General features: G+C 36.8%; 1 protein-coding gene across 1 annotated transcript in view; it reads left to right on the top strand.

The window, feature by feature from the left end:
- OPHN1 (oligophrenin 1) overlaps positions 1-18,270 on the top strand; it is a 624,918-nt gene that overhangs the window by 514,902 nt on the left and 91,746 nt on the right. The window contains exon 19 of the mRNA XM_040630677.1: positions 14,395-14,554. Within this exon, the coding sequence (XP_040486611.1) occupies positions 14,395-14,554 (160 nt within the window). The remainder of the gene's footprint in view (positions 1-14,394; positions 14,555-18,270) is intronic.

Raw genomic sequence — 18,270 nt, 5'->3', positions numbered from 1 at the left:
TGTCTTTTTTTGTGCTAAAACCATACTGTCTTTATCACTACATATTTGTAATATAACTTGAAGTCCAGAATTGTGATGCCTCCAGCTTTGCTTTTCTTTTTCAAACTTGCTTTGCTATTTGGGGTCTTTTGTGGTTCCATACAAATTTTAGGATTATCTCCTCTAGCTGTGTGAAAAATGCTGGTGGTATTTTGATAGGGATTGCATTAAATGTGTATATTGCTTTGGGTAGCGTAGACATTTTAACAATATTTTGTTCTTCCAATCCATGAGCATGGGATGTTTTTCCATTTCTTTGTGTCATCTTCAGTTTCTTTCATAAATCTTCTATACTTTTTGGAGTATGTATCTTTTTACCTCTTTGGTTAGGTTTATTCCTAGGTATCTTATGGTATTTGATATAATTTTAAATGGGATTAATTCTTTGATTTCTCTTTCTGAAGCTTCATTATTTCTGTACATTAATTTTGTATCCTGTGACTTTACAGAATTTGTGTATCAGTTCTAGCATTTTTTTGGCGAAGACTTTCAGGTTTTCTACATAGAGTATCATGTTGTCAGTGAATATTGAAAGTTTCACTTCTTTACTACTGATTTACATGCCTTTTATTTCTTTTTGTTGTATGATCACTGAGGCTAAAGCTTCCAGTACTATGTTAAATAACAATGGTGAGAGTGGCCATCCCTGTCTTGTTCCTGACCCTAGAGGAAAAGCTGTCAGTTTTTCCCCATTGAGGAAACATCAAGGGACATTGTGAAATTTTAGGATTGTTTGTTCCTGCTCTGTGAAAAATATTGGTGGTATTTTGATAGGGATTGTATTGAATGTGTAGCATGGAATGTTTTTCCATTTCTTTGTGTCTTCCTGAATTTCTTTTATAAGTGTTCTATAGTTTTCAGAATACAGATCCTTTACCTCTCGGTTAGGTTTATTCCTAGGTATCATATGGTTTTTGGTGCAATTGTAAATGAGATCAATTCCTTGATTTCTCTTTCTTCTGCCTCATTGTTAGTGTATATAAATTCAACTGAGTTCTGTGCATTGATTTTATATCCAGCAACTTGCTGAATTCCTGTATTTTTTGGAGTGGAATCTTTTAGAGTTTCTACATAGAGTATCTTGTGTGAGTGTTTGAGAGTGAATGTTTGATTTCCCTTTTGCTGATTTAGATGCCTTTTGTTTCTTTTTGTTGTCTGATTGCTGAGGCTAGGACTTCCAGTAGTGTATCAAGCAACAGTGGTGAGAGTGGACATCCCTGTCATGTTCCTGACCTTAGGGGAAAAGCTCTCAGTTTTTCTCCATTGAGGATGATATTTACTGTGGGTTTTTTGTATATGATTTTTATGGTATTGAGGTATGTTCCCTCTATGTCTACATGGCAAAGGGTTTTCTTCAAGAAAGATCATGTATTTTGTTGAATACTTTTTCTGCATCTATTGAGAGGATCATATGTTTCTTGTTCTTTTTTTATTAATATGGTTTATCACATTGATTGATTTACAGATGTTGAACCACCTTTGCAGCCCAGAAATAAGTTGCAATTGGTTATGGTGAATAATCTTTTTAATTTAATATTGGATCCTATTAGCTAGCTAGTATCTTGGTGAGAATTTTTGCATCCATGTTCATCAGGGATATTGGTCTGTAATTCTCCTTTTCTGTGGGGTCTATGTCTGGTTTTGGGATCAAGCTAATGCTGGTCTCATAGAATGAGTTTGGAAATTTTCCTTCCATTTCTATTTTTTGAAAGAACTTCAGAAGAATAGATATTGATTCTTCTTTAAATATTTGGTAGAATTCCCATGGGAGGCCATCTGGCCCTGGACTCTTATTTGTTGGGAGATTTTTGATTACTGCTTCAATTTCTTTGTTGGTTATGGGTCTGTTCAGGTTTTCTATTGCTTCTTGTTTCAGTTTTGGTAGTTTATATGTTTCTAGGAATTCATCCATTTCTTCCAGATTGCCTAATTTGTTGACATGTAGTTGCTCATAATATGTTCTTATAATTGTATTTCTTTGGTGGCTGTTGTGATCTGTCCTCTTTCATTCGTGATTTTATTTATTTGGTTCCTTTCTCTTTTCTTTTTGTTAAGCCTGGCTAGGGGTTTGTCAATGTTATTCTTTCAAAGAGTCAGCTCCTAGTTTCATTGTTCTGTTCAACTGTTTCTTTTTTAATTCTATTTCATTGATTTCTGCTCTAATCTTTATTATTTCTCTTCTGCTGGATTTAGGCTTTATTTGCTGTTGTTTTTCCAGCTCCTTTAGGTGTAAGGTTAGATTGTGTATTTGAGACATTTCTTGTTTCTTGAGAAAGGCCTTTATTGCTATATACTTCCCTCTTAGGACTGCCTTTACTGCATCCCAAAGGTTCTGAACTGCTATGTTTTCATTTTCATTTCTTTCCATGCATGTTTGTAATTCTTCTGTAATTTCCTGGTTGACCCACTCATTCTTCAGTAGGATGCTCTTTAACCTCCGTGTATTTGTGTTGCTTCCAAATTTTCTCTTGTGATTCAGTTCAAGTTTCAAAGCATTGTGGTCTGAAAGTATGCATGGTATAATCTCAATCCTTTTGTACCAGTTGAGGCCTGATTTGTGACCCAGTATGTGATCTATCCCGGAGAATGTTCTATATGCACTCAAGAAGAATGTGTATTCTGTTGCTTTAGGGTGAAATGCTCTGAATATCTGTGAAGTCCATCTAGTCCAGTGCATCATTCAAACCCCTTGTTCCCTGTTGATCATCTGCTTAGATAATCTGTCCATTGTTGTGTGTGGCATGTTAAAATCCCCTACTAATATTGTATTATTATCAATGTGTTTCTTTAATTTTGTTATTAATTGGTTTATATAATTGGCTGCTCCCAAATTAGGGGCATAAATATTTATAGTTGCTAGGTCTTCTTGTTGGATAGACACTTTTATTGTTATAGTTTCCCTCTTCATCTCTTATTACAGTCTTTGGTTTAAAATCTATTTTGTCTGATATAAGGATTGCTACTCCAGCTTTCTTTGATGTTCTTTAGCATGATAAATGTTTCTCCACCCCTTCCTTTTTCAATCTGTAGATGTCTTTTTATCTAAAATCAGCCTCTTGTAGACAGCATATTGATGGGTATTGGCTTTTTATTCAATCTGCTACCCAATATCTTTTGATTGGAGTATTTAGTCCATTTACATCAGAGTAATTAAAGATATGAATTTAGTGCCATTGTATTATCTGTAAAGTCAATGTTTCTGTAGATTGTTTCTGTCCGTTTTTGGTCTTTGTTACTTTTGGGCTCTCTCTTTGCTCAAAGGATCTCTTTAATATTTCTTGCAGGGCTGGTTTAGTGTTCATGAATTCCTTTATTTTCCATTTGTCCTGAAAACTCTTTATCTCTCCTTCTATACTGAATGACAGACTTGCTGAATAAAGTATTCTTGGCTGCATATGTTTCCCATTTAGCACATTGAATATATCATTGCAGTCCTTTCTGGCCTGCCAGGTCTCTGTGCCTAGGTCTGCTGCCAGCCTTATGTTTCTATCCTTGTAGGTTAAGGACCTCTTGTCCTGACCTGCTTTCAGGATTTTCTCTTTGTGGAATTTGCAAGCTTCACTATTACATGTTGAGATGCTGACCTATTTTTACTACTTTTGTTGGGCTTTCTCTGTGCCTCCTGGACTTGAATACCTGTTTCCCTCCCCAAATTGGGGAAGTTCTCAGCTATATTTTTCTTTCAAACAAATCTTCTGCCCCCCCTTTATCTTCTGGGACCCCTATTATTCAGATATTATTTCACTTTATGGTGTCACTGATTTCCCGAAGCCTCCCTTCATGATCCAGTAGTTGTTTTTCTCTTTTTCTCAGCTTCCTTTTTTCCATCATTTTGTCTTTTATATCAATGACTCTCTGTTCTCCCTCATTTATTTTAGCTGTTAGAGCCTTCAGTTTTTACGGCATCTCAGTAATAGCATTTTTAATTTTGCCGTGATTAGATTTTAGTTCTTTAATTTCTATAGTAAGGGATTCTCTAGTGTCTTTATCCCTTTTTCAAGCCCAGCTTGTATCTTTATAATCACTGTTTTGAATTCTAGTTCCAACATCCTATTTATATCCATATTGATTAAATCCCTGGCAGTGAGTGTTTCCTCCTGTTCCTTCTTTTGGGGTGAGTTTCTCTCTTTCATCATTATGTCCAGAAAATAAAAGAAGAAAAAGAGAGCAAAGACAAAAATAATAACAACAAGACCAGAAAAAAGAAACAAAACAAACCAGAAGAAAACAAACACAAAATAAAAAAGAAAAGAAAAGAAAAAAATCAAACAAGAAGTAAAACAGAACAATAAACTAGATCATGGATGTATTTTGGTCTGTTTGTTAAAAGAAGCTAGATACCAAAATAGGAAGGAAAGAAAAAAGAAATATATATATATATATGTATATATGTATATGTATATATGTATATATATGTATATATGCATATATATATGTACATATATATACACAAAAATAATAACATATATATACATATATATACACAAAAATAAAATAAAATGCAATGAATGCAAAGATTGAAAAAAAAAAAGAAATTTGCCGAAAATAAATGAACCTGAAAGACTAAAGAATAATAATAATATCAAAAACCCACTAATGCTATATACTGTTTTCCCTAGAGCTGAAAATTTACAGTTCTCTATGACCAGGAAACTTTGTGATAACCAGTTGTTCCTGCTGGTCTTCTGGGGGAGGGGCCGCTTGCATTGATTCTCAGGTGTCCTTGCCCTGGTGCAATTGCACCCCTTGTGCCATCAGGCCAGGTTCAGTGTAAGTGGCTCCAGATTGCACTCTGTGGTGCTGTTTTGCTCCCTGTAGGCTTTTAGCACTGATCTCTACTCCCGGGGCTGAAAGTTCAAATCCCCCGCTCTTCAGTGAGCCCTCACAGACAAACAGACAATCACTTTTGTCTCCCTGGTTTCTGTGTGTACTCTGTGTTCACCCAGACTATCATCGAGCATTTTTATCTCAGACATGCAACCCAGTTTCGAGTCTCTAGTCTTTACTGACTCCTTCAGCATGGACTCAAGCTGTTCCTCCCAGGGGATTGAGGGAGGTGTCACCGTGCTTCTGCCTTTGGATTGACCCCTACCTGGAGAGTAGTCCAAGGACAGTTCAGCGGTTTGCAGTTTATGGCAATACAAGGCAGAAACCCCATGCCTAGATTCACTCTTTTCATCTGGCTTCCCCATTGTCATGCCTGGGAACTCTGCCACACTCGAGCACCCCCATTCTTTTTGTGACCCTGGGCATCCTGAGACCATGCTGTCCCACCTGGGATTCTGCCTCGCTTCCCTACCTGAGCACCTTGATGCCAGGGACATCCCCCACTGTAGCAGAATTCTAAAAGTTCCAATTTTGTTCTCCGGTGCTTATGATACTTTGCAGTAGCCTCCTTAAACAAGTTCCCTCCTTTCCACCATGTCCTCTGATTTATTGCCCCAGGTTCACATCTCTGCATGTCCTACCTTCCAAAAAGTGGTTACTTTCCTTTTTTTTTTAAGATTTTATTTATTTATTTGACAGAGAGAGAGAGAGCGAGCGAGCACAAGCAGGGGAAGCAGGAGAGGGAGAAGCAGGTTTTCCGCCGAGCAGGGAGCCTGATGCAGGGCTCAATCCCAGGACCCTGGGATCATGACCTGAGCTGAAGGTAGCCGTTTAACTGACTGAGACATCCAGGCGCCCCTGTTGCTTTTCTATTTGTAGAATTGCAGCATTTCCTTTTTTACATCTCTGATTGATTTTGCAGGTGTTCATAATGATTTGATAACTCTCTAGCTGAATTCCAGGGACCAGACACACTTAGGGTCTCCTACTCCTCCATCATCTTAACTCACCCCCCAGGGGTTTGTCGATTTTATTAATTTTTCCAAAGAACCAGCTCCTGATTTAATTGATCTGTTATACTGTTCTTCTTGTTTCTATATCATTTATTTAGGCTCATTATTTATTATTTCCCCCTCTTCTGCTGGCTTTAGGCTACATTTGCTGTTCTTTTTCTAGATCATTTAGGTGTAAGGCTAGGTTGTGTATTTGAGATTTTTTATTTCTTCATGACGTAGACCTATATTGCTCTATACTTCTCTCTCAGGACCCCTTTTGCTGCATCCCAACTGTTTTGGACTGTCATGTTTTCACTATCATTCACTTCCATGTATTATTTTATTTCTTCTTTGATTTTTTGGTCAACCCATTCATTCTTTAGTAGGGTGTTTTTTAACCTGCATGCATTTGTGGTCTTTCCAAATATTTTCTTGTGGTTGACTTCAATATTCATAACATTGTGGTTGCAAAATATGCATGGTGTGATTTCAATCTTTTTGTATTTGTTGAGGCCTGATTTGTGACCTCATATGTGATCTGTTCTGGGGAATATCCCATGTGCACTTGAAAAGAATGTGTATTCTGCTGCATTAGTATGAAATGTTCTGAATATATCTGTTAACTCCATGTAGTCCAGTGTGTCATTCACAGCCATTGTTTCCTTGCTTATTTTCTGCTTAGATGATCTCTCCATTGATGTAATGAGGTGTTCAAGTCCCCTACTATTATTGCATTATTATCAATGAGTTCCTTTATGTTTCTTATTAATTGTTTTATATTTTGGGTGCTCCCAATTTGGGGCTATAAATAATTACAATTGTTAGATCTTCTTGTTGGATAGTCCCCTTTATTATGATATAGTGCCCTTGTCATCTCTTGTTACAGTGTTTGGTTTAAAATCCATTTTGTCTGATATAAGCATGGCTATTCCAGCTTTCTTTTGATATCCATTAGCATAACAGATGGTTCTCCATCCCTTCCCTTTCAATCTGTAGGTGCCCAGGTCTATAATGAGTCTTTTGGTAGGCAGCATGTACCATTCTGATACTGTGTGTCTTTTGATTGGAGAATTTAGTCCATTTACATTCAGAGTGATTATTGATAGATGTAAAATAGTACTATTTTATTACTTATTTTGTCGTTTCTGCAGATTTTCTCTATTCCTTTCTAGTCTCCTACCTTTGGTAGGAGAATGCTACAGGTCGCCTTTCCCATAACCTCACTACCAGAGATTATTACAATGGAAGCAAGCCTCAGGCCTCATTCTGCCACTCATACATAACAACAACCTCTTCTGTAAACTAAGTGATGTCCCAGCTCTCTTCCTTTTCAGATACTTTGAATGCATTTGCATAAAAAGTTCACTGGAGGGAGATAAGATCATATTATAGCAACATAAATGGCAATAAAATACTGTGATCTAATGCCCAAATGCAAGACCACTTTGTAATCCTAGGCCTGGGCTACCATTCTAAAAGGTGTGGGATATTAGGCTTACTAGAGTCTTCTTATTTTCGTAATAACGCTTCTGTTACTTCTGAAGCAATAATGTGCATTGTAGAGATTAGAAAATATAGAAACATTTAAAAAGTAAAAGCTTTCTATTCCCAGTATCCAAAATCAGTACTATTAATAATTAGTGCATTTTCTTTCAGATCGTTTTGTGCGTATTTATACACACACACACACACACACACACACATTTGCCTTTTTTTTTACCAAAATGAAATTATGGTGTTTTGCAACTTACTTTTTTCAGTTCAACAATTTCTACCTTTCCAGACAATATTAATATTTCCCCATTTGACCCAAAAATGCCCTTTATAGGTGGTATGTCCAAACTAGTAGTCAATATAGGGTCACACATACTATTTTTTATGTTTTTTCAGTTTTCAAAAATCTCACACTGTTTTTTTTTATGACTTTGGCTTATTGATGAGACTAGACCTACCAGTTGTCCTACAAAGTCTTACTAGTTTTGTCTACTTTCTTCAGTGTCATATTTTTCAGCTTGTTCCCCCATTTTCTTTATTTCTTGTAAAGTAGAGATTATATTTAAAGACTAGATGAGTTCAATTCAACTATTTCTTGGCTCGAACACATCATAGGCAATGTTGTATCCCTTATGCTATATCACATATAAAGATGTATATTTGTTGGTCTACCTTACTGATGTTATGATTAACCATTGCTCTATTCTTCTAACCTGTCTATGCAAGTTTAAGAGTATGTATACAGTATTTGTAGCCAATCCATTTATCTTGACACATCTAAGCAATGAGAAATCACTTTACCATCAATGATGCTTATTAATAAAGCAACTGGTGTTGATTGGAGATGCAGTTACCTGAAGCTTGTAGTAACTCCTCTGCCTTCTGATTAGAGTTTTTTAAATATTGATTAATCACTCTTAGAGTATATAAGTATGTATTTACAATTAGAATACTACAATTAACTATCCTAGAGTATACATGAAAACTAACAAGCATATATCCCATTTTATCAATTCCAAGGGACACATTTTTTTCAAGTTGTAACCTGAATTTTGAATGCATCTTAGAATCAATGGTTTCTGAAAAATTACTGTTGTAAGGCAGCAGAGCAGTTTTGATTTAATTATCATAACCTTTTTATTCATGAACTTGGTCATAGCCATTCATATTGTAGTCCTTTTGGTTAAATTTTGTTCATTGTTGGGTTTATTTTCTATTTAAAATGTCTTAAAATATTATATAATTTGAAAATAGAGTGATTTTTCTTTCTCAGTGATCCATAAAATGGTAGTGTGGTTGCAAATGATGACATTGATGAAATTCAGGACATTACCCTGACTATGTTGAAGCTTTTAAATGTAAATTATAGATAATTAAAATATAAAATAAAATAAAATAAAATAAAATAAATTGGAGATAATAAAACACCAGTGGGGGAGACCAAACCTGTCTGTCCTGAGGGTACCATCCTCAGGAATGGGTACTTCTCACTTTGTGATAGACACTGACTCACTCTCTCCCTCTATTAGTATCTTATCCCTTAAAAAACTTCTTATTTGCAAGATTTCAAGTATATGCAGAAATAGAAGGAACATAGAACTCTCATGTGCTTATCACCCAGCTTCAGTAATTACCAACATGTGGCCGTTCTTGTTTCATCAACATCTCCAGCCATCCTCCCCCATATTATTTTGAAGTAAATCCAAGACATCATATTATTTCATCCATAAATATTTTAGTATGTATATTGAAAAAAAGAAAATTATTTGTACACATAACACAATTATCATGTCTAAACATAAGTTAGTAATAATTACTTATTATCAAATACTCTGTGTTTAAATTTCTAAAAGTCTCAAATATGTCATGTGTTTTTTCCTTGAATCAGGATGCAAATAATATCCACACATAGCATCTGTTAAAATGTTTTTTAAACTTCTTTTAACCTTTAGCAGAGGTCAACAAATGTTTTCCATAAAGGATTAGGTTATACATATTTTAGGCTTTGTGAGCTATATAGACTCTGTCCAACTATTCACTTCTACATTTGTAGTACAAAAGCAGCCATTGATATTATGTGAACAAATGGGCAGAGCTATGCTCCAATAAAACTTTATTTACTAAAACAGGTGGTAAGTTACATTTGTCCAAAGGGTCATAATTTAGTGAACCTGATCTATAGCAGTAGTTTTCAAGCTTTTGTGTATATCATAAGCACTTAGAGGGCTAATGAACACAGAGGCCTAGTCTGTATGCAATATAGGATAGGGCCTCTCTGGGATTTTTTTAAAAAGATTTATTTATTGATTTGAGAGATAGAGCACGCATGAGTGAGGCAAGAGTCAGAGGGAGAGAATCTTCAAGCAGACACCCTGCTGAGCATGGAGCCTGTTGTGGGGCTTGATCCCAGGACCCATGAGATTATGACCTGAGCTGAAACCAAGAGTCAGATGCTTAACCGACTGAGCCATTCCAGGCGCTCCAGTGCCTCTTTGTTTTTACCATGTTCCTAATCTATAGGTTTCTCCATCTTTTTTTTAAAATTTATTTGTTAATGAAAACAGATCATTTGTTTTTTAAAGTTTGCTATCGTTGGATCAAGAGGCTTGCTCTGATCCTAGTCTTTTTTTTTTTTCCCTGATGCCAGTTTTGTGGGCTTTAAAATTTTTTTTTTTTTGAGATATTTGGTTTGGGGTTTGTTTTGTGTTGTGTTGTTTTGGTATTTTTGTAGTGATGGAAGTGGTGGTGTTCATTGTGGAGAAGACAAGCGCACTCTATGTTCTTCAACAGTAGACACATAATGTATGACTCCCCCCCTCCATTACTTTCAAGAGGACTTTCTTAGATTCATTAGATGGCAGAGCTGGAAGCGCCTTTAGATCGCCTAATAACCTTCTCATTTTACAGATGAGAGAATACATGCATGGGATAGAAAAAAATAAGCCAAAAGTCACATAAGTGGTGGAACCAGCTTTAATGAACTGCTTCAGTTTTTATTTTTATGTTTTCCATATTTATTGAGGTATAATTGACAAATAAAAATTATATATATTTAAGATATACAACTTGATGTTTGGTGTATTATACATTGTGAAATAATTGCCACAATACAGCTAATTAATATATCTATCACCTCACATAATTTCATTTTCTTTCTTCTTTTTGTGGTGATTACACATAAGATTTACCCCCTTAGCAAATTTCAAATGTACAATACAGTATTTTTAATTCTATTTGCATTGCTATACATTAGATGTCCAGAACTTAATCACATTATATAACTGAAACTTTGTACTTCTTAACCAACATCTTCCCACTTCCCCCTCCCTCTAGCTCCTGGCAATCACCATTCTACTCTCTGCCTCTAAGTCTGACTATTTTGGATTCCACATATAAACAAGATTGTTCAGTATTTGTCTTTTTATGTCCAGTTTATTTCACTTAACATGTTTTCTAGGTTCATGCATGTTGTAGCAAATGGCAGAATTTCCTTCTTTTTTAAGGCTGATTAACATTCCATTGTGTGTATATATTTCTCTATTTGTCCATTGTTGAACACTTAGTTTGCTTCCATATATTGGTTATTGTGAATAATGCTGCAATGGGAGTGCACATATCTTTTTGAGATAGTGATTTCATTTCCTTTGGACTGTCTATGTAAAATGAACAAACCTTTCAGAATCTCTAATAAAAGTAAAGAGAGTTTTATTTGAGCCCAAGTTAGGACAGCTGCCCAGGAAACATGGTCTTTACAAGGAAGAAAGTACTCCAGAAAATGAACCCTTTTTACAGGGTTATATACTCTTTAACATCAAAATATTATAGATTAGCATATAGGCAGGAATGACAAGTTTTATTACAGGAATCCAGGTGATGTGGGGCCTCTGAGCAAAAAAGGTCGAGAAAGAATTCTTGACACGTTTTCAGTGCATAAAGTGTTTTTATTAAAGCACGGAGCAGGACCCATGAGCAAAATTGCTGCATTGTGACTGTGTGGAGCAATTGACCATATACTTTCAAGTTGGGGGACAGAGATAAGGGAAGTCACTAAAGGGATTTCCGTATGTTAAAGAAAACGTTTAGGATCCTGGAGGTCTGGATATTGTCAAGCTAAGGTTGCTTTTAGTCTCTAACAAAACATCAACATTAAGGCAGTCTTGAGTTCCTTGAGGAATGTCACACTCTGCATGTCTCAGGTATTTCTCAATGGGCTGCAAGTTGTGAGGAAATTTAATTTTATCTACATTTCTCTTGCCTTTCTTCTCATCCTAAGGAGTAGGAACATTGATATCTCAAGGACATGATGGTTTTCCTTTAGGCTACTCATTCATAAAGCAGGTGTACAATGTATGCATGTTGAGCCATAAATCAGGCTTTTGATTTAAACGTTTGTGTACTGTCATGCTAACTAAAAAAGAAATCTAAAACGGCAGGCCTTGAGAGAATTTTTCTCTCATCAGGATATACATCCAGAAGTGGGATTGCTGGATCATAAGGTAGTTCTATTTTGTAGACATTTTAGTTTATGACCTCTGATCTAAACCATCTAATCAAAATTATTTTTCTAAACTGGAGGCTTTTTACAACCTCCCTCTGATACCCACTTTTTTTTTTTGTTTTAAATTTTCATGTTCCAGAAGTTGTACCCATTGTCGCTAGTCCATGTGAACTAGAGAATCTAAGATTTGTTTGCTGACAAGTCATATCACAAACTCCTACCTAATTCACTATTCACAATGCTCTTATTTTTGGTTTTATTTCTCTTATTAACCCATAATTTGGGGTGTGACTTATACCTCTTAATAATAATGTATAATAAAAAGAGAGATGTCAAATGCAAAGAAATCTCTCCCCGAAAAGAGGTTACCTTCCAAATCTCATAAGGCCAAGAAGAAAAAGAATGTCCTAAATGGGATACCAGGAACCTCCCTTAGAAAAATAGAAGGTGGCTTTAGCTTAAAGGGAGCCCCACAAGGATTTTGATTTCTTAACAGGAATTAGATAAGCAAGCAGTGGGATGCAATAGGATGACTGTAAGACTTGTGGCCCAACAAATACAGGTTTGAGTCCTTGTATTGTCATGTATTCACAAACTGTGTGACCTTGATTAAGTGCTTTACTTTCTGTGAACCTAGCCTTCAGAGATAAAACACTCTGCCTTTTTTGGAGTTGGGAGTATTAAGTGAGCTCTGGCATCTTCACCAGAAGTCCATTCCTTTCAAAGTTCACAAAAGGAGATAAGCATTCACACATGTTGGAGGCTGTTGTCTCACCAGTGTCCTTGCCTTGCTACTAGAGGTTTAGCCACTTGGTGGTGGTATAGAGTTGCTTTTCCATTTTAACATCTCAAAAAAAACCTGTCACTAAATAATAAGGGTTAATTGTGGAAATATTTAAACTGTTAAAAGGGACCCATCACCAGCCCAGCAATAATAAATGCTTGTGAATGGTTGCTGTTAATTATCATGTGAATGGTTTCCAGCCTTTGTCACTGGCTTAACAGACTTCATCAAGATTGTCTCAGGATTCTGTCTCTCTCAATTACCCACTTAGTAAAAAGAGCCTGCCTGTTGATAGGGTCAGTTTCTCAGGGGGACTTAACCTGGGCAGGTTTTGAAAATTAGTGTTTAAGGTGGGTTGTCTCACTGCCTCACTTCCCCACCCCCACAGCCAAACTAACCAAACAGCTGCCCGTCTTTTATTTGCTGCCTCCAGTACTATTTGAAACAGCAGTAGTTCCATTAAAAATAATTAATTGGTACCTGTTTTGTATGAGTCACTCACGTTTGAAAGTTGTTTACCACCTAGTAAGGGAGGCAGATAAGAAACAGAGAATTGTAACATATTTGCTCGCCATGGTGTCAATCAAGAAGAGGACAGTGGGCTGTGATAACCCTGAAGGAGATGTCACCTAAAGTGAACCTTAAAGGATAAATACACCTTCTTTAGATCCAGAAGGAAGGAGACATTCTAAGCAGGAGTGGCATGAAACAACATGGTATAGTCAGAAAACCTAATCTAAGCAGTGTAGTGTATCGAGTGTCAGAGGTCAACAGTCCGTAGATGGAGACTTCTGGAGAGGTAATAATAATAGCAGATATTTCTAATGCAGTATTTCCAGGATACCATGCTAAAGCAATTTAACTCTACATAACAGCCCTCTGAGGTGGATACTATTTTTGAATGTGGAAGAACTGAAGCCCAGAGAGGTTAGGTCACTAACACTGTTGCACAGTTGAGTGGTAGTGTTAGGATTCAAACCCACATCAGCTTCAGAGTCCAAGCTGTACACTGGCATTAGAAACAGTTTATAAGCTGCAACTTGGAAGAGAATTGGCCCTATCTTGTAAGTGCTACAAAGCTCCTAAAGAGAATTTTAGCAAGGAGAGTGATTAGGGATCATAATATTGGTGACTACTCTGATGAGACTGACTGATCGTGATTTCAAGGAAATCCCTTTCCTTCCTTGGACCTCTGTTTGTTTTGTTTTGTTTTGTTTTTGTTTGTGTGTGTGTGTGTGTGTGTGTGTGTGTGATTTCATCTGTAAAATGAGGACAGTGATGTAAAGGGCTAATTTTAAGGATCCCTTCCAGCTCTTTGAGTTTTTTACTTTCAAATGAGGGGTGGGGAGGGGCTAGATTCCTGACTGGTGTCAGACGGTGAGACTGGTAGGTTCTTCTCTATGTGCTTTGTTCTTTTTTATATGTGCTTTATACGTGGTGTACTTGTTGCCTGGAATGTTGTCTTGCTTCTTTGCTGTCTTTGTAAATACTTTCTTACTATAGCTGCCTACCCCCCTTCTCTTAACTCCTGCAGTGCTACTAAGTTAGCTATGTCTCACTTCAGCCCCTAATCATATACTCTTTTATTCTTTGCTACTTGTTTCCTTTGTAGTCTTTTCTTCTCATATATATTTTCGATTCTCCTTTTTTTCCCTACTTTTTAGTTTCTCTTACCCCCTATATCACCTAACAAAGTCCTGGTTACAAGGGGGTCTTGGAGAAAATCTTGTTAATCATTTTTTTTTCTCTTTTGGCAGTGTATGTGAGCACAGCAAAGAGAATCTTATGACCCCCTCCAACATGGGTGTGATCTTTGGGCCCACTCTGATGAGAGCTCAGGAAGACACTGTCGCTGCCATGATGAACATCAAATTCCAGAACATTGTGGTGGAAATCCTAATTGAGCACTTTGTCAAGGTATGTATTCCCTGTTCTCACCATCACTTCTCCAAGCATGTGACACTTTCCCCTAGCCACCTTTTAGAGTTGTGTCTCCCTCCCTTGCTCAAGTTGATAATGGAAGGAAATTCCATTATAACACAATGGCATTTAATAGCATTTCTGACACTGTGAAATTCATTCATTTAGCAAATATTGCTCAATTCTATGACTATTTTATTATCAGACACAAGGCAACATGGTATAGAAGAAGAAAGAAGAAAATATCATTGTTCATGACTTTACAGAGTTAGTATAATATGAAGATAGCCATATATACAAATGAAAATGATATAAAAGTGGTGCGTGTACAATGGAACTATAAAGACAGCAGTACTTATACTTATTTAAACCTCATCTCATTTCAAAAATAATTTAAGGTTGTATATTTTATATGGCATATAAAATACAAGGTACTGTGCATTTTAATTAGGTCAAATGAAAAAGGAAAAATAAGGGTAGAGACAGAAAATGAACCCAGGAATGAGGCTAGACAAGAAATAATTAATTCAATACAAACTTTTCTGCAGGGGGAGGAAGCTAATGACACAGTCCAGATGGTATCTACAGTTCAAATCCAAGCTCTGCCACTTACCAACTATATTTGGTGGGATATAGGTTAGGCTTCTAAGACTCCACATACAAACACAGTGGCTCCAATAAAAGAGACATTTATTACTTGATTGAGGAATAGTCCAGTGAGGCGTGCCAGTGCTGTTATGGTGACTTGACAGGGGCAAGAACCCAGTTTCTTTCTTTCTTGTTGTTCTGCCATCTCTAAGGTGCTGCTTCATCTGCATGACCAAATACCTTCTATATCATATCAATTGAGAAGAAGGAAAGAAAGGCAAGTGAAGGATACGACCTTTAAGGCCATGACCTGGAAGTCACATATATCACTTTTATTTACATACCTTTTCAGAATTTAATCCCGTGGTCACATCTGGCAGATGAATTAGGGAAGCACAGTTTTTATTTGGGGCCTTCACGTGCCCAGATAAGTCTTTAGTTCTTTTGCTAAAAGAAAAATGAGAGAATGCATATTGGATTACAACTGGCATTCTCTGCTATATTACCTGTGTTACATCAAACAACTTCTCTGATAGTCATTTTTTTTTAGCTGGAATGTGAAGAGATAATAAACCTGTCCTATGTGACAGTCACATGTCCAAGGCCACTTAGCAAGTAACAGAGCTGGGGTTTAAATCCAAGTAGCCTGGCTCAGAGTTGAAGTACTTAATCCCTATGAAGTGCTGCCTCAGCAATCATTTTTGAATGGTGATATTATTGGACATAGCAGGCACTTTGGGATTATCAAGCATGGGTACTTGCAGAGGAGTACAACTTATGTCAGTACTGAAGGTGGAAATAAAGGAAAATAGGGAAAGGAAATTTCAAGGACATGACCCAGCATGAATAAAGGCCCAAAGACCTAAAACTCCAAGTAGTTTGGTACTGTTGGAACATGAAATAAAAATAGCAGTGGCCAGAGATGTGATTGGAGGCAGACAGGGGCCAGGTCCTAAAAGGACTGAACTCTGTCTAGTTAAAGAGTTTGGAATGTTTGGCATTGTTCCTACGGTCTTGGAAAAGCATTGTTTAAAAGTAGAGTAGTGTGATGGATAGACTTACATTCAGGAGGCATTATCTTGTCTGTGGTGTGAAGGACAGATCACAGAGAGAGTGGTTAGTACCATTGTCAGAGCAATAAATAACTGGTAGGAAGAGGAACAGGGAGGGAAAAGCATAGGACTTAGTGATCGGAAGTGGAAAATGTGGGAGAGGAAGATGTCTGAATTCTGGATTTCTGACTTGGCTGACTGGATGGATGCGGCTGTCCTTCATAAATATAAGAAATACAGAATGGGAAAGTTTGGGGGAAGATGGAAAAAAACTCAATTTGCCACAGATTAGACTTCAGATTCCTGCAGGATATCCAGAAAGCAGTGTCTAGGAAGTAGTTGGAGTAAAGTAAGGAGTAGCAAACTTTTCTCAAAGAAAATATTTATGGTAAATATTTTAGGCTGTGCAGGTCATAGAAATCTTTCACAACTATTCAGCTCCACCTTTGTATTGGGAAAGCAGCCATAGACAACATGTACACAAATGAATATTCCAGTAAAACTCTATTTACAAAACAGGGTGCAGGCCTAGGGGCTGTAATTTCTTGACTCTTGGTCTAAAGCCTGATGAGGTTGTGGGATATCGGCGAGGTTCAGTGGGGTGGAGTCTGGAGCCAACGACCAAGAAAGAATTCTTGAGACATCTTGGTGCAAAATGGTGGTTTATTGAAGCACAGGGGATAGAACCCGTGGGCAGAAAGAGCTGCACCGGGGTCATGAGGAGTGGCCCATTTTATATCCTCAAGTTGGGAAGGGGTTAGGGATAGCGTAAGTCTCTAAGGAATTTTGGAAGCAAGGTTTCCAGGACCTTGAGGGGGCTAGCTATTGTTGGGAAAAGGTCATTTATTACCGTCTAATAAAGCCTTAGTCATGAGACCCTTCAGATGTACATCGGTGGACCATATGCTTGGGGGATGATTGCAAACACGTATCTTGGTGGGGGGGGGTTAGAGATAAAGGAAGTTTCCAAAGGAATTTTTATATGTTAAAGTAGACCTACAGGATCCTGGTGAGGGGGAAGGGGTCAGGCTAGGATTGCCTTTTGCCCTTAGCAAAGTATTAACATGGAGGCAGTTGAGTCCCTAGAGGAATGTCACTCTGCCTGTTTCCAGGACTTATCAATGGGCTGTAGGTGGTAAGGAAATTTCATAATTTTTCTTCTGCCTTTGTTTTCCACATCAAAGCCCAAATTTCATTTATTGATTAATTAATTGATTGATATTCATTCAACCAATAAGTATTGAGTACCCACTATTTGCCAGGTACTATTTTAGGCCCTAGAGATACAGTGCTCATGGAATTTACATTCTAAAGGAAGTAGAAAAACAATATTCAAAATAAGTAAAGTACATAGTATGTTACATAGTAGTGAGCATTAAGAAGAAAAATAAAGCAGAGAAGGGGAATAGGAAGGGTTGGAAAGCAGTTTTGCAATTTTAAAATACTGTAAGGCCTCACTAAAAGGACAAATTTTGAGCAAAGATCCATAGGAAATTAAGGGGTGATTGCATTCAGATATCTGAGGGAAAAGCATTCTAGGCTGAGAAAATGGTAAGTACAATATCCCTGAAGCAGAAGTGTGCCTATCATGTTCAGAGTAGAAAAAGGAGGTCAGGTTAGCTAAAAAGAATTAAACAAACAAACAGAAATATAAGAAGATGGATTCAGAAAGAAAATAGAGAGGGAGCTGAGTAGATTCTATAGGTCATTAAAATCCATTGGAAGGACTTTGACTTTGCTGTATCTGAGTAAGATAAAAGTGAGGTTTTTAAGAGAAATAACACCATTTGATTTATGTTTAACGAGACTATTCTGGAAGCTGTGTGGAAATAAGGGTAGAAGGAAGGAGACTAATTAGGAAGCTGTTTTAATAATGCAATCAAAAAATGGTTTTACCTTGGATGAGGGTAGTAATAGTGGAGATGGTAAGAAGTGGTCACATTCTAAATGTATTTTGAAGTCAGAGCCAATAGGATTTGTTAACAAGTCACATGTGAAATGTAGAAGAGAGGAGTTATGGATAACTTCAAGGTTTTGTTTTTCGTTTTGTTTTGTTTTGTTTTGTTTTGTTTT

The sequence above is a fragment of the Ursus maritimus genome, assembly GCF_017311325.1.
Source record: "Ursus maritimus isolate PB19 chromosome X unlocalized genomic scaffold, ASM1731132v1 scaffold_X1, whole genome shotgun sequence".
Taxonomy (NCBI): Eukaryota; Metazoa; Chordata; class Mammalia; order Carnivora; family Ursidae; genus Ursus; species Ursus maritimus.
This window is presented reverse-complemented; position numbering and strand designations above follow the sequence as displayed.